This window comes from Protopterus annectens, chromosome 3.part1, assembly GCF_019279795.1.
Source record: "Protopterus annectens isolate FY-2018-M chromosome 3.part1, PAN1.0, whole genome shotgun sequence".
In the NCBI taxonomy this organism is placed as follows: Eukaryota; Metazoa; Chordata; order Ceratodontiformes; family Protopteridae; genus Protopterus; species Protopterus annectens.
In genome coordinates this window covers 25593113-25615459 of record NC_056732.1, presented here as the reverse complement: position 1 = coordinate 25615459, position 22347 = coordinate 25593113, and the positions used below count along the sequence as shown (strand labels likewise).

Here is a 22347-nt window from a genome sequence, read left to right as displayed (position 1 = left end):
AAGTTCTTAAAAAGATGGAAGAAAAAGCTAAATCTATGCAAACTGTTAAAGATTTTTTACAAGTACAACCTCCAAGAATTAGTAGGCATTGGCCTTCCAAGAATTGGTCCTTTTCCGCCTCTTCCAGACCTTCTCAGTCCAAACCCAGATCCAGCAGAACTCCCAGGCTGCAGTCCCAGGGTACGCACAGGACTAAGCAGTGGGGGGGCCTTCACTTCCAAATCCGGGAGCAGTAAAACACCCCCCTATAGTAAACTGTCTCAATGACTTATTTTTAAAACTTCCAAGCACTTATCAACTGACTGGCCCTTTGGGGGGAAAGATTGCTCTTCATGCAAAGAACTGGGAACTCATTACCCAGGACAAATGGGTTTTAAATATAGTGTCCCAGGGATACAGATTTCACTTCCACATGTTGCCAACACCAAGCAGGTGGCCAGATCTACCCCCAAATCAGTGGGCAGAGGCCCAAAAGCAAGTACTTTCTCTCTTAAGCATGGGGGCTATTCAATTGGTACCAGAAGAGGAAAAGGGACAAGGTTTCTACTCAAGACATTTCCTGGTACCCAGAAAAGACAATTCATGGCATCCTATCCTGGACCTGTCTACTCTAAACACCTTTTTGGTGATTCCAAAATTCAAGATGCTGACTCTTCACCAGTTGCTTCCTGTGCTAGGCAAAGATGTCTGGTTGACAACACTAGATTTACAGGAAGCATACCTGCACATCCCTATCAGGGAATCTTTCAGAAGATACCTATGCTTCAAAGCAGGCTACATGCACTATCAGTTCTTTGCACTGCCCTTTGGCTTATCTACTGCGAACAGGGTATTCACAAAGTGCCTAGCTCCAGTTATTGCATTTTGCAGGCAAAGAAATATTCAAATATACCCATACCTGGACGATTGTCTAATTCAGGCAGAAAGCCAGGACATACTTTTGAATCATCTGTCCTTTGTACAAAGGAGGCTAATTTGTCTGGGGTACACCATAAAAACAGAAATCACACCTGACCTGATACCCTATCAACAAATTATGTTCCTGGGAGCAAGCTTGAGTACAACTTCCCAGATGGCTTTTCTCACGCCAGAGAAACAAATTCATTTGACAACCTACTTCAAACAAGTGGCCACAAAAACCCTACCATCTCCAAGGCAAATACTGCAAGCCGTGGGGTTCATGGCTTCCTGCATTCTTCTAATTCCATATGCAAGACTGCATATGAGGAAACTACAATGGTATCTAAAAAGCCTATGGTGTCAACATTTTCAGGATCTAGAAGCAATGATTCCTATCATAACTTGCCTACGCCTAGAGTTTCTTTGGTGGGCAGAGGCCTGCCACCAAAACAAGGGACTACCATTCACACTACCCCCTGCCACCCAAAGCTAACAACAGACGCATCAGACTATGCATGGGGGGCTCACCTGGCAGGGAAGTGCATTCAGGGCAAATGGAACCCAAGTCAAATGCACCTGCATATCAATCAAAAAGAAATGTTAGCTGTACAGAATGCTCTGACAGCCTTCAAGGACCACATTCTTCCAGGATAACTAATGGTAAAGACGGACAACACCACTGTTATGTGGTACATAAACAAGCAGGGGGCTACACATTCTTACCCCCTCTGCAGACTAGCCATGGCATTGTGGAACACAGCCTTGAGCTACCAAGTGCATCTAGAAGCTCAATTCCTGCCAGGGAAATTAAATACACTGGCAGGCAGACTAAGCAGAAACCTCATGGACCCACATGAGTGGATACTGGAACCAAGGATTATCAACATGTTGACAAGCAAATGGGGGAGCCCAGATATAGATCTGTTTGCCTCCCCCCAGAACTACCAACTGGACAAATTTTGCACAAGGACTCCCCTCAAACAAGCTTGGAAAGTGGATGCTCTGTCCTTCAGCTGGAAAAACCTATCAGTCTATGCCTTCCCCCCTCTGCCTCTGCTCTCCAAAGTACTACTAAAGATCAAACAGGACAAACCAAGGACGATTTTGACTGCACCAGTCTGGCCACGCCAGTACTGGTACCCCCTCTTGTGCAGTGTGTTGTTGTCTCAGCAGGAGAGCCAGATTCTGCACCCTCAGCTTCCAACACTGTACCTAGCAGCCTGGCTAACTACTTAATCTCTCCTTTACCATCCCTCAGTAAACCAGTGATGGATATCATTTTAGAGGCAAGGATGCCTAGTACTAGAAAATCTTATGCTGAAAAATGGAAAAGATTCTTTGCCTGGAACCAGTCTCAAGGGAGGAGCACAGCAGCGCCCAATTTACTTCAAATTTTATAATACTTAACTGAGATACTTCACAAGGGCCTGTCTTTTTCCTCTTATCAAAATTCATGCCTCAGCCCTTTCAGCTTATTATAACACAGAACCTCCCCTCTTCTCTCATCCATTGCTCAGGCAGTTCCTCAGAGGGGCCAAAAATTTAAGACCACCCAGGAGAGCTCCATCCCCAGCCTGGGACCTGAACTTTGTCTTGGAGAAACTCACTCTTCCTTCTTTTGAGCCAGCTGCTACTGCAGATTTAAAATTTCTTTCTTGGAAAACAGCTTTCCTTTTAGCAATTGCTTCAGCAAGAAGGGTATCTGAATTACAGGCCCTTATGGCAGTGGAGTTTTTCATCATCTTTCATTCGGACAGGGTGTCCCTCAGAACTAATCCATCCTTCATGCCCAAGGTGGTATCCAGTATGGCTCTTAATCATTCCATTCATTTGCCAACCTTCTTTCTTAAACCACAGAACAAAGGGGAATGGATACTGCACTCCTTAGATGTGCACAGACAACTTAGATTCTACTTGGACAGGACTAAACCTCAAAGGAAATCTGAACAACTGCAGGTGGCATTTGCTGTAGGAGCAGTGGGGAAGGCTATTTCAAAGCAAACCATTTCTCAATGGATAGACCATTGCATTCATTTCTGCTATAAGCACCATGGAAAACCTATCCCACAGTGGATCAGACCCCACTCAGCCAGGGCTGCATCTACCTCTACAGCCTTTCTCAGAGGTGTTCCTACCAGGGACATCCTAGAAGCTGATACCTGGAGTTCTTACATACTTTCACCAAGCATTACCATTTGTCAATTTTCTCTAACTCCAGAGTTGGCTTTGCCACTGCAGTCTTGCAGGGCCTTATAGCTGGTCCTAATACTATCTAAATTCCTTCTCCTATCCTTAGCTTTGGGAATCTACCCAAACGTGATGACTTTAACAGTGAAACACGAAGAACATAGTACAGTTGTGTACACTTACCATAAATGTAGATGTTCGAGTGTATTCACTGTTGGCAGTCCTGGTTACCCTCCCTCCAGCCCCCTGACTTCTTTTGGCTATACCTCTACTTTCCTTTACTATGCTTAAAACCTTTTTGGTGTATTTGCTTTTTTGTTGGAGGTATATCCTTGTATATTTATATATTTAATTGCTTCCCATTAGGAGGACTCCTGACATCTGGGGCAAGAAAAACTGATGTAATGGCATCAGCTGCATGTTTTATACCCCTGATGACCTGATGTCATGGGAAGAAGGGACAGCTACCAACGCAGGACACAAGACTTTGTTAATCAGGACGACTGAGGGCTACTGCAAGCAGATAACCCAAATGTAGTGACTGCAACAGTGACTACACTCAAACATCTACATTTATGTAAGTGTACACAACTGTAGTGTAAGAAAGCAAGACCCAAATGTCAACAAATTCTTGTTGCTGTAAGAATTTACTGATGATTTCCCTCTGAATTTTGGAAGAAGTTTACAAGAGCAGTTCAGAAAAGTGTACAAAGTTACAGTAGGTCATTGAGCTTAAATTGAGTACCGGCTGTATTCTGGGTTTAGCATAATGCTGAAATGACTTGCCTTTGACTAATCATGACTGCAGTATATTAAAGCATCCCAGCACATAGTTTACAGTTTCTCTAGGTATGTCAGCCTGACTTCCTTTTCTCCTTTGCTTTGGTTTACAGTCATAAGCTTGTCCAGTTTACTGTGGTCACTGTGTGACTCGCACACCATACTTTTTTTGCCCCTGTGTCTGCCAACCATCAAGCCTCTTCTGAGTCAGTCAGTGCCCATTCATTTTTCCCTTCAGAGATTCCATCCAGCACTCAGGTGAGAGTGGAACATCATTCAGACAGCCATGGGGGCTGCTTTGTGCTTTCAGTGGCATTCTGTAAATGAGAGTGTTGGTGCATACCCTAACCTCACCCCTTGGGCTGGGGAATGTGCACACTGCTTCACTGAGATAGTCTACAGTGTTCTAACCTTGAAACTGTATGCCCGCCCCCAAGGCTTACCCTCTGTATCTCTGCTTCTCTTCTGAGAGATAGTGCAAGTGCATGCAGCCAACGTCTCCCCTGCCTCCCTACATAATGAACACGCCTGTCCTCCCTGTCAGTGTCAGGTACCTGTGCTGATAAAGTGCATGCAGCCAATGTCTCCCCTCCCTGTCAGTGTCAGGTACCTGTGCTGATAAAGTGCATGAAGCCAACGTCTGCCTTGCCTCCCTACATAATGAACACACCTGTCCTCCCTGTCAGTGTCAGGTACCTGTGCTGATAAAGTGCACGCAGCCAATGTCTCCCTTGCTTGTCATTGTCAGGTACCTGTGCAGATAAAGTGCACGCAGCCAACGTCTCCCCTGCCTCCCTACATAATGAACACGCCTGTCCTCCCTGTCAGTGTCAGGTACCTGTGCTGATAAAGTGCATGCAGCCAATGTCTCCCCTCCCTGTCAGTGTCAGGTACCTGTGCTGATAAAGTGCATGCAGCCAACATCTTCCCTGCCTGTCAGTGTCAGATGTCCTTCATGGATGCATCTGCAGTCATAACAACTGGGTTGTCCTGTCGTCAGGCAGCCCTTCAGTCGGCCGGATTCCAAAGTCCGGGTCCGGCTTCGGCTGATGTCGCACTTCACCCGACGTCATCTCTGTTGGTCTTCGGGTATAAAGGCAGCCATTTTCCTCAGTCTTTCTTGCCGCGTGGCGCCCGAAGCAGAAGCTGTTCGCAAGTGCCGGTCGGTCGGATCCAGAGATTACTTCTACCGAATACTACTTCGAAGACTTCTAAAGCTAAGTACCCCGTTGGGGAACCTTTCTTGCCTCAGCCGATGTCAGAAAAAGTTAATAATTGTTTAATCTGTGGGAAACAAATACCTCATAAAGATTTCCACTCTCATTGCCTGCCTTGTTTAGGCCCAGCCCACGACGTAGCAGCCTGTTCGGCCTGTGCTTCTTTCAACCGACGAACGCTTAGGCGTCGGTCAGAGTTTGCAGAACAGTTTTTCGGTTCTGATTTTGCGTACATTATGCCGTCGGATCCTCCGACTTCCCAATCTGCCAAAAAACGCAAAGATAAAGACCGACACTCGCGGTCCGCGGTTTCGGCCGAAACCACGGTTAAGCAAGCCGCGAGTGTCTCGGTTTCGGCCGAAACCGAGAAAACTGCTCAAAGTACAGCTGAATCTATCTCTACAACTGAGGCCCCTGCTACCACTCTTGAATCGGCCTCAGAAATTTTATCCACTACGGTGGTTGCCACTGATTTATCAGACACCATTCCCTTGGATGTCTCTACCCCAGCACGTGGTGCAGCTAGGCCTCCAGCAGCCATGTCCATTAAGGCCTTCGCCAGGGCTAAAGCAGCCAAGACTACTAAAACAGTGCCTGTTAAACCCCCCACTACCAGGCCCTCTTCTAGTTCTCAAATGCTTACTTTGGCAGAAGATTTAATTTCATTAATCAGAGGATCTCAATCTCACCCAGACAGGGCCTCTCAGCCCCAGAGAAGAGACCTAGGGCAGAGCCCCTGAGCCAGTGTCCTCTGATGATTCTGCTGATGAATCAGACATAACTGACCAGCCAGAGGCTCCTTTCTCCAATTTTGAAGATTCTGATGCTGAAGATTCCATTCCAGCTGCTTCCCCACCAGAAGAATTCTCCTTTGGGGAAACCTTACATGCCATGCGAGAGCAGTTCCAATGGCAGCAACAGGATTTTTCAGACTCCAGAAAAAGACTTAGGACCTTTCTGCACCTTCCACAGCACAGGCCCTTAGCTATACCTCCTGTTCTCTCTGTGGTGGATGATGCTTTCAATGATGTCTGCTCCGCTCCAGATTCTTTACCCCCAGCCCCTGCCAAACCAGACAGATTTTACAGGGTGCCAGATACTCATCACCACCTTTACAAGGCCCCTCTTGCAGACCCCGAAACTATATCCCAGGGTCCCAAGGCAGTGGCCGCTACCATAGCTAAAAACCCTATTCCTTCTGAAAGGGAAGCAAGGTCATTAGACAGATGGGGTAAAAAAGTCTACACTTCAGCTACTCTCTCAGCTAGAGCTTTAAACTGTCAGTTTCACATGATACAATACCAAGAGTTTATGCTTGATCAATTAACTAAAAAGCTAACCACTGATGAATCTCTTGATAAGAAATATGTATTAGAAATGGTAAATAACATACAACAGGTTAGTAACCATTCCTTAAAATGTGGCTATGATGCACTGGAGGCTTCATTTAGATCAGCCATGACTGGCACAGTGATAAGAAGGCATGCATGGCTAAAAGAGCAAGCTTTACCGGATCATGTTAAAGCTAAGTTGCTAGATGCTCCTATGGATAAGACAAGTTTGTTTGGTACACCTGCCCAGCAGGTTATGAAGAAAATGGAAGAAAAGGCAAAATCTGTCCAAACGGTTAAAGATTTCTTGCAGGTACAACCCCAAGGTTTAGCAGGAACTGGCCTGCCAAAAATTGGTCCTTTCCTGACTCCACAAGATCTCAAAGGGGCAGGAACAGACGTTCCAGAGGCAGAAACCAATCTAGAGGAGGTGCCTACAGAGGACGACAGTGGCAAGGTAACAACAGAGGCACAGACACAACCTCTGCCACTACATCAACACAACCACAGTGACTTAACCCTAAATCCGCCTACCAGGGAACAAATAGCAGCTCCTTTAGGCGGAAAGTTAACCTTATTTTCAAAGAACTGGCACTACATAACAAAAGACAAGTGGATTTTACAAACCATAGATCAAGGTTACCGGTTCCACTTCCACACTTTACCAGTCAAAAGAGGAATGCCAAATCTACCTCCAAATCAAAAAACAGAGGCTCTACAACAGATAATGGAGTTAGCAAACATGAGAGCTGTGGAAAGAGTGCCAACAGCAGAGCAAGGAAAGGGGTTCTACTCCAGACTATTCCTAGTTCCAAGAAAGGAAAAAAGTTGGAGACCAGTTCTCGACCGGTCCACCTTAAATACATACATCATTGTCCCAAAATTCAAAATGCTGACCTTACAGCAACTTCTTCCCATGCTGGGCAAGGAGTGTTGGCTGGTAACTCTAGATCTCAAGGAGGCATACCTGCACGTCCCCATTTGACCAATCTGCAGAAGATACCTCAGATTTCTTGCAGGATCAGAGCACTATCAATTCTCAGCATTGCCCTTTGGCTTATCTACTGCGCCCAGAGTATTCACAAAATGCCTGGCATCAGTAATCGCCCATTGCAGACTACAGGGAATTCAAATTTACCCATACCTGGACGACTGCTTACTACAAGGGGACAACAAAAGCAAGCTGACAACAGATTTACAAAGGGTCATTTACTTGCTACAAGCACTGGGATACACAGTCAATTTACAAAAGTCAAGGCTGATACCATCCCAAACAAGGACCTTCTTGGCGGAATTGGACACAGTGAAACAAATGGCATTCCTAACTGCAGAAAACAAAAGAACTCCCTCTTTACTTCTTGGCACTAACAAAACTGAACAAGATAACAGCAAGGAAAGTACTCCAGGCCTTGGGCTTCATGGCATCATGCATAATCTTGGTCCCATTTGCCAGACTACATATGAGAAAACTACAGTGGTACCTAAAGAATTTATGGTCCCAACACAGACACAGCCTGGAAACAGAAATCCCACTAATTCCATGCTTAAAACAGGAGCTCCTATGGTGGGCTCAGGCATGCCAGTCAAACCCAGGCCTACCCTTTCGCAGATGTCAAGCAAGCCAGACCATCACAACAGACGCTTCAGACCTAGGATGCGGGGCCCACATGCTGGACAAATGCGTGCAAGGACTCTGGACACAGGATCAACTTCACCTGCACATCAACCTAAAAGAAATGCTGGCAGTAAAACTGGCAATCCAAAAGTTCAAACTATTTCTCAAAGAGGGCCAGTTGATGATAAGGACAGACAACACCACAGTCATGTGGTACATCAACAAACAGGGAGGCACTCATTCATACCCCCTATGCAGAATGACTTTGGAGCTGTGGACCCTGGCACTCAGCTACAACATCCAGTTACAGGCAATATTTGTACCGGGAAAAGAAAATACCCTAGCAGACATACTAAGCAGAACCACTTCGGATGCCCACGAATGGAAGCTGCACCCGGACATCTTCAAAACCATCTCAAAGAAATGGGGAATGCCTCAGATAGATCTATTCGCATCACCTCTCAATCACCAGCTCAAAAATTCTGCACAAGGACATTCCACCCACTAGCATGGAAAGTGGATTCGCTCTCCTTCAGCTGGAAAGGCCTAACAGCATATGCATTCCCACCTCTTCCCTTGATACACAAAGTACTACTAAAAATCAAGGAAGAACGTCCAAGGATAATCCTGATAGCTCCAAACTGGCCAAGACAACACTGGTACCCACTACTGAGGAGCATGTCTCGGAACAATATGTGGCCAATTCCCTGATGCCTTTGATGTTAACTCAGAACAACTACAGCATCATGCATCCAAACCTAAAAACGTTACAACTGACTGCATGGAACATCACATAGCAGCAGCTAACACAGAGCTTTCCCAAAGAGTTAAAGACATTATTCTTGAAGCACGCAGACCTTCAACAAGAAGGAACTATGCTGGAAAATGGAAAAGGTTTGTCATTTGGAGTACTGAAAGAGGAAAAGATGTGTCAAACATAGATATGCCTAACATTCTGGAGTACCTGGCCAAACTTCTTCATTCAGGCCTGTCCTACTCCTCCATCAAGATACATGCATCAGCTATTTCAGCAGAATACAGCTTTGATCCACCTGTTTTTTCGCACCCTTTGCTCAGACAGTTTCTCAGAGGAATCAAGAATGTAAAACCTCCAAGGAAGCCACCATTACCAGCTTGGGACTTAAACTTTGTGCTAGAAAAGTTGACACTATCACCCTTTGAACCAGCAGCAACAGCAGACCTACAACACCTGTCATGGAAAACTGCTTTCCTACTGGCAATTACTTCAGCAAGGAGGGTTTCAGAACTACAGGCCTTAATGGCGGTGCAACCCTTCCTAATCTTCCACCAAGATAGAGTGTCCATGAGGACTAATCCTACATTTATGCCTAAGGTGGTATCCAGAGTGTCTTTAAACCAGGCAATCCACCTACCTACCTTCTTTCCCAACCCACAAAACAGAGGGGAAAGAATACTGCATACCTTGGATGTACATAGACAGCTACGCTACTACTTGGACAGAACAAAAATAGCAGAAAGACTGACCAACTTTTCGTAGCTTATGCAACAGGAAGGGAAGGAAAAGCTATTTCCAAACAGACAATCTCCAAATGGATAGGAAATTGCATACGATTCTGTTACTCCTTCCATGGAAAACCAATTCCACAGAACATAAGACCTCATTCTACAAGGGCAACAGCCACTACCACAGCCTTCTTACGAGGAGTGGCAACCAAAGACATTATTGAGGCGGCTACTTGGACCTCCGTGCATACATTTGCCAAGCATTACAATTTGCCTCTATATTCCAGATCCCGAGCAGGGTTTGCCACTGCTGTCCTGCAAGGGATCCTAAACACACCATAATTTACCTTTATCCTCCTCCCCTAGTTGGCTATGGTATTCTACCCAGTTGTTATGACTGCAGATGCATCCATGAAGGACATAGTACAGTTTTGTACCTACCATAAATGTAGATGTCCGAACTGGATAGCATCTGCAGTCAGGATTACCTCCCTCCTTCCCTCTGTGGTACTCCTAGGGTGTTTACCCTCCTAATAGCTAGCTGGTGGGGGGGGAGTCTTTTATGGTGTATTTGTTTGTATATATGTACATACATGCTTATGTTTGTGTTTACCTCTATCTTTTTGGAAACATTGGCATCTATCCAAAGTTTTAGCCTTCAAGAGGGCTACTGGCATCTGGGGCAAGAAACACTGAGGAAAATGGCGTTGGTTGATGCCTTTATACCCGAAGACCAACAGAGATGACGTTGGGTGAAGTGCGACATCAGCCGAAGCCGGACCCGGACTTTGGAATCCGGCCGACTGAAGGGCTGCCTGACGACAGGACAACCCAGTTGTTATGACTGCAGATGCTATCCAGTTCGGACATCTACATTTATGGTAGGTACAAAACTGTACTGTACCCTTGCAGATAAAGTGCATGAAGCCAACGTCTCCCTTGCCTCCCTACATAATGAACACACCTGTCCTCCCTGTCAGTGTCAGGTACCTGTGCTGATAAAGTGCACGCAGCCAATGTCTCCCTTGCTTGTCATTGTCAGGTACCTGTGCAGATAAAGTGCACGCAGCCAATGTCTCCCCTGCCTCCCTACATAATGAACACGCCTGTCTTTCTCCCATGCCTTCCTGCATAATGAACATGCCTGTCATCCGTGTCAGTGTCAGAAAGCTGTGCAGATAGTCAGAGGTCACATAGGCTGTAGTCCTGATTTTATCCTTCTGCACCATTGGCGCTGTGTTCACTCCCCACATCCCCAGCTTGTGATATTTCATTACATCCTACCCACAGTAATGCAGTAACATTTCTCAGTAACTTTTTCAAGACTTTCTTCACCAACTTCCTGTATTCATTCTATGATTGAATTTAGTTTTGCTAGGATGTTGTGCTCCACACCTTAAAAATTCTTCACTTTTTGTAAAATTTTTGTCTAATTCCCTTTTTGGCTTAAGTTTGTATTTTGTTGACTGTAAATAATTTAAGTTGTTCTCCTGTGTACAAACTTACAAGCAGCTTGGAACTAGGATGTCCTTTTAATACATTTTTCTCACTCACTTACAACTAGTGGTAATGTGGAATGAAGGCTGGTAGTTGACTGAGGGGGAAAGAGAAAGTGTTTTTGCTAAAGACTGTTTATAGTACATGAGCTTCGTTATTTGTAAGAGCTGGTCAGAGGGAGATGAGACTGAGCAGCCGCTATATGCTCACCCGTTCTGGGGTGGGGAGGTGGCTTTGGCTTGCCATATGGGTGACACTTAGCGGGAACACTAGTTGTTCACATAGTTGATTTCCCAGCCGTCTGTGAGAGTGGTGCCATTATGCATTCACACTGTGTAGCTGAAGGGAAACTTATGTGTGAAGGCACACTTCCTTTTGGGGGGCAGTGAATGCAGACTCAGGGTAGGCAGCAAGAGGGATGCTGCCAATGGGAGAGGATAGGCCACCTCCAAGGACCACTCCCTACCACCCAATTGTTGCAGGGAAATGGAGGGATGATAGGGATTCACTGTCAGGAACAAATGGGCTTTAGGGCTGTTGTGTAGCCAGGAATACCTGGCTTCCATTCCACCAGAACAAACTGACCAACTGGATGAAGGTAGAAAAGCCATCTGGCTAAGTTGTGGAAAAGCAAAATAAAAAAAGTTTAATTATTTGCAGAGTATTGTTTACAGGGAAGATCTTTAAGTATTTCTCATTGACATTGGTTCTTATATATTTTATGTTTCTATATAAAACAGAAAAATAAGTAGGAAATTTGGAGGAGTGTACTGGTTTGGAGAAGAAAGGCGGCTTGGTCAATCTTCCTTTCACTTTTAGACAGAGCTAGGGGCACAGATGTGGGAATAACTGCAGAAGATCTGAACCAAGATGCTGGTATTATTGAACTGGTTAAAAAATTTAATGTAGAGTGTTCCCAAAGGAAGAGAAGGACGTACACCTGGATCATCAGCATTACTAGTGACTGTACTGGTAGCTGAATGCACTACTGACTATGAGCAAGAATTTCATATGTGAATTGTATTAGGACTCTTTCTGATGCAGTTCAAACGGTATACGCCAGTCATGCTGTTTTTTATCCTTTGTTTGAGTTCTTCCTCTGTACTGTAAGACTGGAATGCACATGTGTGTAAATCTTTTGTGGTCTTACCATAAGTAAAGTAAAGGACTGTGTTACAAAAAAGCTGTGCAAGGTTTCACTGTAAACATTATTCATGTTTTTAATCTGTAAAGTGTACAAAGTAGTAACCAGCTAAATCATCTCTAATTATCAGTGAGTGTGTTTCTTAGATATACCATTTGGAGAAATTATATTACATCAGATACACCAAATAATTGCAAATGTAGTAAATGTCAGCATGTAAAATATTTACACAGATAGTGCATTTGCTAAGCAGAAAAATGCTACACAAACTAAGAAAAACAAGAAGAGGTGACTACTACAGAGCTTAAAAACACCAGAAACTTTTATTTTAATATAATAAATAAAAAAGGCAAAAGCACTCAGTTTTATTTATTATATTAAAATAAAAGCTTTTGGCAATTTTTAGTTCTGTAGTATTCGCCTCTTTTTTGTTTTTCTCGTTTTCTATGCGTAATAATAGCCTAAAGGGTGGGCGGTGTTAGGTAGTAATATTGGATCTTCTAGAGGCATCGATGCACTCTATTTAACATGTCTGGGCTCAGAGTGCATCCTGACAATTTAAGTATTGAGCAGTACTCCTCACCCTGTGTGTATTGCATTTATATGTGAATGGATGTGAAAACTATCAAGACAGAGTATAGGCTGCCACCATGTATCTCTTACATTTCTAAATGCATGGGTTCTCTCAACAGATGTCATTATCTTCAGAAAAGAACAGAAGTTTCATCATGCAAAGAGCAGCTGAGCGGCTGGATGCACTTGCTGAAGACACAGAAAATCTGGATAAGAAGGTACAGTTAGATATGTTTTTGTAGTGGTGGAGCAATATCCTGTTTGTATTCTGTTTTTTGCTAAATTATACTAGGAAATCTTTGTTAAAGTAAAAGTAGAGTGAAAATCAGAAGAATGCGGATGTCTGATTTAACACGCAGCTGGAGGTAATAAAACTTAAACCTGTCTGGTTAAATTAAGAATAATGACATGAGTTTCCTAAACATAATGATGGTGTACACAAAGCATGCATTTGTTTTGCAGCATGGCAGCTGTAGAAACTAAGGGGGAGGTGGGGGGGGTATCACAGGAGGGGAGACACTACTTGACCTTCCTGGGGGAGGAGCCCAGTTTGCTGCATTGGCTGGCAGCATCTGCAGGAATGCAGGTGTGTCACCCACAAAAAGGAGCCTGGCATGCTGGGAGATCATAACGGTGTGCTGCAGTGACATAAGTTTGTCCATGTGCACCTTCCGATAGGGAAATGCAGGGGAGCATCCCCACACCGTAACCCCTGGGGGAGCAAAGGGACTGGAGGGCTGTCATAGCGATGGAGGAACTATGAGTCAAATGAGGGCAGCAGTCAGAAGCCACTGGACAAATCTACTGTATGCACTTTAAAAAATGTGGGAGCACATAAAGTAAAGAACAAAAATAACAGCCATTTTGTTGTGTGAGACCATTCGTTGTCATTTTGTGCGCATACAATCCATGATATGTAATTGTTTATAGTTTTTGCATAAACTGCTGAATAGGGATGTTGGACTAGCATCTGGAAACATCAGATTTCAGTATTTAATGCTTTTGTAGATGGAATATGTACCATGTGATCTGCATATTTCCTGTAGTTTGACAATATTTAAAGCTGCATACCTATGTATACCCGTATACTAAATGCATGCAGCCACACATGCACACACACACACACGCACACTCACATATACATGCACACAGACACACACACACACACACACACACACACACACACACACACACACACACACACACACACACACACACACACACACACACACACACACGTGTGTGGGGTGTGGGGTATGTGTGTGGGTGTGTCTCTCTGTTTATCTGTCTAGAGATAGATAGATAGATAGATAGATAGATAGATAGATAGATAGATAGATAGATAGATAGATAGATAGATAGATAGATAGGAGCAGTTAAAAATAAAAGAAACTCCCAAATCTGGACAACTGTTTTGTTGATGCACTTTGGTCAACAAAATAGATTGCCAACAGGTATGCAAGATGAATAATCTGCGGGGCTGGGGAATAAGCCCCCTCTCTGGGGATTGTGAGATCTCAGAGTTAGTGTATATAATTAGTGTAGAGAGAGGGGAGACTGTCCCTCTGCAAAAATCAGTGTTTAAATTTTGTATGCCTATTAAACTGTCAATGTTTTCAGTGTCTGTTTTTGTGTCAGTGTTTGGAATGTTGACATTTGGGAGTTAATTTAAGCATGCCTATATGAATAGTTAAAGATGTACTTTGTCAGTTGTGATTTCTTTTTGCGTGTTTCATCAAAAACAAACTGAGTTGTTCAGTAGTAGACTGTTTTTAATTGACTATAGCATTTAAATGGCGTTTACTCTTTGGTCATGGTTTGGGTAACTATGGAGCTAGTATGCTGTTTTGTTTAAGTAATGGGGAGCATGAGGATCAGCTCCCCCTTCCCCAACACACACACATACACACACACACACACACACACACACACACACACACACACACACACACACACACACACACACACAAAACCCAAATATTTGTTTTTTTCTTTGTTTCTGTGCACTGAGCTGATACTTGTGTCTACATGTTTGGTTAATCACTTCCTGCATTACCACATTCTCTGTCCTTAATTTGAGATTAGTAGTATGTGTATACTGTTTAAATGTTTGCATCTTTTTTATGGTGTTACTTATTCTGCATTTGCTAATGTTTCGTAACACTGCTCTGTTTCTATTAGTTTGCCATAGTTGGCAGTATTTAAACGGCTCCTATATTAAAGTGATGCCATTACTTTTATTGAGGATGTTGATTTGAGAAATGCTGATTGTAATTAATCTTTCAATTGCTTAGTTCCTTTATTTATTTATTGGCAGGTTGTGTTTCTACGGATTTTTGGTTGGTGACTATGAGTAAACTTGTATATGTGTATATCTGTCTCTCTTTGTATGTAACAAAACGAATTAACCAAGGCATGAACGTCCACACAATATAAATTTATTAAAAGTGTAAAGCTTTCGTGTCAAACACTCTTTACAATACATAAGAACTTGTTTTAAACCATTCTTTAAATAATTAATGCCAAACAATCATAATACAGAATCAATTAACTAATTAAAAGCATATTGCAACACTCATCAGGTCTAAAATAAATAGCACAGCTAAACATAAGAATGTTTCAACTTTAATATAAATTTAATACTATTAACTTTATTGAGGCCCAGTGGCACATCAGCTCCAAAATAATGTATCCCCTTGTATTCAGTCCTTTCAGTTTTATTTATGATATCATCCCCTCTTTCAGTCAAAAAAATCTTTTGTAATACTCTAAACATAAATGCATGGTCACTACCATTGTCTACGATATGTTTACATAGTGCATTGGTCTCTACCCCCCCTACGAATTTCTGAAATATGTGAAGATATCCTTTCTTTAAGTTTACAGCTGGTCTTACCCATGTAAATACAGGAACATTTCTGAAATTTCTGAAATGTGTGAAGATATCCTTTCTTTAAGTTTACAGCTGGTCTTACCCATGTAAATACAGGAACATTTCACACAGTTCGCTAAATATACAACATTCTCAGGGGTACATGTGGCAAATGTCCTAAAAGAAAATTTAGTTTTGGGAATAGGATGCTCAGAATCCAAATCTGTATTAATGTAGTTACAAAAACACAGTTGTAACAAGGAACCGTGTTCTTAGTTTATATATGAGTTACTTGTGTATCATATTTAACATCCTTATAGCGTAACTGCATCAGGTTCTTCTCATTCTTAAATGTAAAGAATGGTTTAGCTCCAGCTATCTTCTTTATTTCACTTTCAGACTGTAAAATACTCCAATTTCTTTCAATAATATTCTGTACCTGCCGTGGATGTCTATTATACGTCATTATGTAACCTACGTCATGTTTCGTATTTGCCTTTTCCACACTGTGACCATCATTACTTGGGGTGCCATTTCTAAGTAAATAGGGTTTAGCTGATTTACAATGTTCAGATGAGCACTACTTGCCAATAACCTCTCAACACAAAATCATTACCCATACTCCCAGTCTCAGACCTAAAGCCTTCATCGGTAGTGTTTAGCCGACTGGCACGTAAAAGTTGACTTTTCACAGCGCCTTTATAGATGTGTCTTTGATATGTTCCTTCTAGAATTGGTTTTAGAAAACAATGTTTTTTTTTCAGTGATACTGTGTACCATCAGGTCCTAGGTGTGGCAGTGGGAACCTTGATGGCTAGCAGCTACCCTAATCTTGTACTAGCCAGGTGGGAAGAACTTTATATCTTGGACCCCATGTTAACTGTTTTTAAATATAACCAGCTGATGTTTTATAAACTGTTTGTAGATGATGTCATAATGTTATGGATGGGCACCAGTCACACTTTTGAATAGTTTGTCCAAGAATTACATGAAACTACTAACTTCCTTCGTTTTGATATGAATTACTTGAATAACAAAATTAGTTTTTTTGGATGTTACCTTATGGAAAGCTGGTGGTACGTTACACACATCTGTACATAAGAAAAATGTTAAGACAACTAGGTATGTTCATAGTAGTAGTATGCACCCCAGACACTTCTATAAAGGCGTTGTGAAAAGTCAACTTTTACGTTGTTTCATTTCCTGACATGTGAGAGAGAGAGGAGATCTTGACTTGGGTCCAGTATCCAAGGTGGATACGGGAGATGAGGCCACGGGAAGGGAAACCAAACCTGACAAGGCCAAAAGGTGCAGTGAGGATAACTGCTCTTCAACAGGAATGCTTTCTGTAGAAATTTGGGGATTAGAGGTAATAGGCGATAAGCATAGAGGAGATCAGAGGACCAGATTGGATTAGAGTATCTCTCGATGGCTCCCCCAGTAGAGGGATCAGAGCAAGGAACCTGCTACAGGGGAGTAGCAAAAAGATCACAGCATGGCTTGGCCCATTGACAGAAAATAATCACCACTGTGACATTGAGAGACCACTAGTGAGGCATCAGAATGGACCTGCTTAGTTTGTCTGCAAGCACGTTGGCTTTCCCTGGTATGTGCATTGCTATGAGAAGTAGGATGAAAAGCTCGCCCATTGCCACATTGTCATTGCCTCTCAACATAGAGGATAAGATTGGATTCCCACCTGTTTGTTGATGTACCAGACTGCATCCATATTGTCCATTTTAATTACAATCACCCCGGAGAGGAGAGCATCTAGAAAGACCTGCAACATTTGGGGAATGCTCACATTTCTAGGACATTGATGTGTGAATTGGCCTTTGCCCCCACTCCCACCCCAGTTGGGAGGTCTCCATGCTCACTGTGGCTAATGGTAGAGGGAAAACAAATGGATGGCCCTGAGAAACTTCATCTGAATGGATCCACCAAAGAAGGTGTTCCTTACAAACTGTTGTGATCCTGACTGGTGTGCACAAGAGCTGCTGAAGAATCGACCACTGTACTGACATAGTCCACTGCAGAATCCACATATCAAATCTGGCTAATGGAACCAGCGTTATTGCTGCTGCCATGGAACCTAAAGCTTGCAGGACTGAACATGCTGGAGGAGAAGAATGTGAAATCCATGACCTTGGATGTGACGGTTTGTAATGTTGTTGGAAGAGGTGATGTTATGTGATAGACTGTGTCTAGACAAGCAGCTATGAACTCCAGACTCTATAGGTATGAGCTGTAATAAATGGTGACATAACTGGAGCAAGTAGTCCCTTACTTCTTTACGTAGATGCCTGGTCAGAGCAGGCAGGAGTCAGTCGTCTAGATATGGAAACACCCAGACTAAAAGCAGTCTCAGGTGAGTTGTCACCACTGCCATGCATTTGTTGAACACCCTATCTCTTGTTTTTCCTGCTTTACTAGTTTAGTCCAGTTTCAGAGTTGCTGATTCCTGGGCTTTGGTTGTAAGTTCCTGTGTACTGTTTCCTTGCCTTATTTGGGGGAGAGGAAGATGTCCTTCATGGATGCATCTGCAGTCATAACAAGTGGGTTGTCCTGTCGTCAGGCAGCCCTGCAGTCGGCCGGATTCCAAAGTCCGGGTCCGGCTTCGGCTGATGTCGCACTCCACCCGACGTCATCTCTGTTGGTCTTCGGGTATAAAAGCATCAGCCGACGCCATTTTCCTCAGTCTTTCTTGCCGCGTGGCGCCCGAAGCAGAAGCTGTTCGCAAGTGCCGGTCGGTCGGATCCAGAGATTACTTCTACCGAATACTACTTCTAAAGCTAAGTACCCCGTTGGGGACTCTTTCTTGCCTCAGCCGATGTCAGAAAAAGTTAACAATTGTTTAACCTGTGGGAAACAAATACCTCATAAAGATTTCCACTCTTACTGTCTGCCTTGTTTAGGCCCAGCCCACGACGTAGCAGCCTGTTCGCCTGTGCCTCTTTCAACCGACGACGCTTAGGCGTCGGTCGGATTTGCGGAACAGTTTTTCGGTTCTGATTTTGCGTACATTATGCCGCCGGAGCCTCCGACTACCCAATCTACCAAAAAACGCAAAGATAAAGACCGACACTCGCGGTCCGCGGTTTCGGCCGAAACCACGGTAAAGCAAATCGCGAGTGTCTCGGTTTCGGCTGAAACCGAGAAAACTGATCAAAGTACAGCTGAACCTATTCTTACAACTGAGGCCCCTGCTACAACTCTTGAATCGACCTCAGAAATTTTACCCACTACGGTGGTTGACTTATCAGACACCATCCCTTGGATGTCTCTACCCCAGCACGTGGTGCAGCTAGGACTCCAACAGCCATGTCCATTAAGGCCTTCGCCAGGGCTAAAGCAGCCAAGACTACTAAAACAGTGCCTGTTAAACCCCCACATCCAGGCCCTCTTCTAGTTCTCAAATGCTTTCTTTGGCAGAAGATTTAATTTCTTTAATTAGAGGATCTCAATCTCACCCAGACGGGCCTCTCAGCCCCAGAGAAGAGACCTAGGGCAGAGCCCCTGAGCCAGTGTCTTCTGATGATTCTGCTGATGAATCAGACATAACTGACCAGCCAGAGGCTCCCTTCTCCAATTTTGAAGATTCTGATGCTGAAGAATACATTCCAGCTGCTTCCCCACCAGAAGAATTCTCCTTTGGGGAAACCTTGCACGCCATGCGAGAACAGTTCCAATGGCAGCAACAGGATTTTTCAGACTCCAGAAAAAGACTTAGGACTTTTCTGCACCTCCCACAGCACAGGCCCTTAGCTATACCTCCTGTTCTCTGTGGTGGATGATGGTTTCAATGATGTTTGCTCCGCTCCAGATTCTTTACCCCCAGCCCCTGCCAAACCAGACAGATTTTACAGGGTGCCAGATACTCATCACCACCTTTACAAGGCCCCATTTGCAGACCCAGAAACTATATCCCAGGGTCCCAAGGCAGTAGCCGACCACAGCTAAAAACCCTATTCCTTCTGAAAGGGAAGCAAGGAGATTAGACAGATGGGGTAAAAAGGGCTACACTGCAGCTAGTCTCTCAGCTAGAGCTTTAAACTGTCAGTTTCACATGATACAATACCAAGAGTTTATGCTTGATCAGTTAACTAAAAACCTAACCACTGATGAATCTCTTGATAAGAAATATGTATTAGAGATGGTAAATAACATACAACAGGTTAGCAACCATTCCTTAAAATGTGGCTATGATGCACTGGAGGCTTCATTTAGATCAGCCATGACAGGCACAGTGATAAGAAGGCATGCATGGCTAAAGGAACAAGCCTTACCGGATCATGTTAAAGCTAAGTTGCTAGATGCTCCTATGGACAAGACAAGTTTGTTTGGTACACCTGCCCAGCAGGTTATGAAGAAAATGGAAGAAAAGGCAAAATCTGTTCAAACTGTTAAAGATTTCTTGCAGGTTCAACCCCAAGGTTTAGCAGGAACTGGCCTGCCAAAATTGGTCCTTTCCTGACTCCACAAAATTTCAAAGGGGCAGGAATAGGCGTTCCAGAGGCAGAAACCAATCCAGAGGAGGTGCCTACAGAGGACGACAGTGGCAAGGTAACAACAGAGGCACAGACACAGCCACTGCCACTACATCAGCACAACCGCAGTGACTTAATCCTAAATCCGCCTACCAGGGAACAAATAGCAGCTCCTCTAGGCGGAAAGTTAACCTTATTTTCAAAGAACTGGCACTACATAACAAAAGACAAGTGGATTTTACAAACCATAGATCAAGGTTACCGGTTTCACTTCCACACTTTACCAGTCAAAGAGGAATGCCAAATCTACCTCCAAATCAAAACAGAGGCTCTACGCCAGATAATGGAGTTAGCAAACATGAAAGCTGTGGAAAGAGTGCCAACAGCAGAACAAGGAAAGGGGTTCTATTCCAGACTATTCCTAGTTCCAAGAAAGGAAAAAGTTGGAGACCAATTCTCGACCTGTCCACCTTAAATACATACATCATTGTCCCAAAATTCAAAATGCTGACCCTACAGCAACTTCTTCCCATGCTGGGCAAGGAGTCTTGGCTGGTAACTCTAGATCTCAAGGAGGCATACCTGCACGTCCCCATTCGACCAATCTGCAGAAGATACCTCAGATTTCTTGCAGGATCAGAGCACTATCAATTCTCAGCATTGCCCTTTGGCTTATCTACTGCCCAGAGTATTCACAAAATGCCTGGCATCAGTAATCGCCCATTGCAGACTACAGGAATTCAAATTTACCCATACCTGGACGACTGCCTGCTACAAGGGGACAACAAAAGCAAGCTGACAACAGATTTACAAAGGGTCATTTACTTGCTACAAGGACTGGGATACACAGTCAATTTACAAAAGTCAAGGCTGATACCATCCCAAACAAGGACATTCTTGGGCGGAATTGGACACAGTACAACAAATGGCATTCCTGACTACAGAAAAACAAAAGAACTTCCTCTTTACTTCTTGGCACTAACAAAACTGAACAAGTTAACAGCAAGAAAAGTTCTGCAGGCCTTGGGCTTCATGGCATCATGCATAATCTTGGTCCCATTTGCCAGACTACATATGAGAAAACTACAGTGGTACCTAAAGAATTTATGGTCCCAACACAGACACAGTCTAGAAACAGAAATCCCACTAATTCCATGCTTAAAACAGGAGTTCCTATGGTGGGCTCAGGCATGCCAGTCAAACCCAGGCCTACCCTTTCGCAGATGTCAACCAAGCCAGACCATCACAACAGACGCTTCAGACCTAGGATGGGGGGCCCACATGCTGGGCAAATGCGTGCAAGGATTGTGGACACAGGATCAACTTTACCTGCACATCAATCTAAAAGAAATGCTGGCAGTAAAACTGGCAATCCAAAAGTTCAAACCATTTCTCAAAGAGGGCCAGTTGATGATAAGGACAGACAACACCACAGTCATGTGGTACATCAACAAACAGGGAGGCACTCATTCATACCCCTATGCAGAATGACCTTGGAGCTGTGGACCCTGGCACTCAGCTACAACATTCAGTTACAGGCAATATTTGTACCGGGAAAGACAATACTCTAGCAGACATATTAAGCAGAACCACTTGGATGCCCACGAATGGAAGCTGCACCCGGACATCTTCAAGACCATCTCAAAGAAATGGGGAATGCCACAGATAGACCTATTCGCATCACCTCTCAATCACCAGCTCAAAAATTCTGCACAAGGACATTCCACCCACTAGCATGGAAAGTGGACTCACTCTCCTTCAACTGGAAAGGCCTAACAGCATATGCATTCCCACCTCTTCCTTTGATACACAAGGTACTACTAAAAATCAAGGAAGAACGTCCAAGGATAATCCTGATAGCTCCAAACTGGCCAAGACAACACTGGTACCCACTACTGAAGAGCATGTCTCGAACAATATGTGGCAAATACCCTGATGCCTTTGATGTTAACTCAGAACAACTACAGCATCATACATCCAAACCTAAAACGCTGCAACTGACTGCATGGAACATCACATAGCAGCAGCTAATCCAGAACTTTCCCAAAGAGTTAAAGACATTATTCTTGAAGCACGCAGACCTTCAACAAGAAGGAACTATGCTGGAAAATGGAAAAGGTTTGTCATTTGGAGTACGGAAAGAGGAAAAGATGTGTCAAACATAGATATGCCTAACATTCTGGAGTATCTGGCGAACTTCTTCATTCAGGCCTGTCCTACTCCTCCATCAAGATACATGCATCAGCTATTTCAGCAGAA

General features: G+C 43.7%; 1 protein-coding gene across 1 annotated transcript in view; it reads left to right on the top strand.

The window, feature by feature from the left end:
* LAMA1 (laminin subunit alpha 1) overlaps positions 1 to 22347 on the top strand; it is a 3417884-nt gene that overhangs the window by 1796522 nt on the left and 1599015 nt on the right. Inside the window, exon 27 of the mRNA XM_044066516.1 lies at positions 12849 to 12947. Within this exon, the coding sequence (XP_043922451.1) occupies positions 12849 to 12947 (99 nt within the window). The remainder of the gene's footprint in view (positions 1 to 12848; positions 12948 to 22347) is intronic.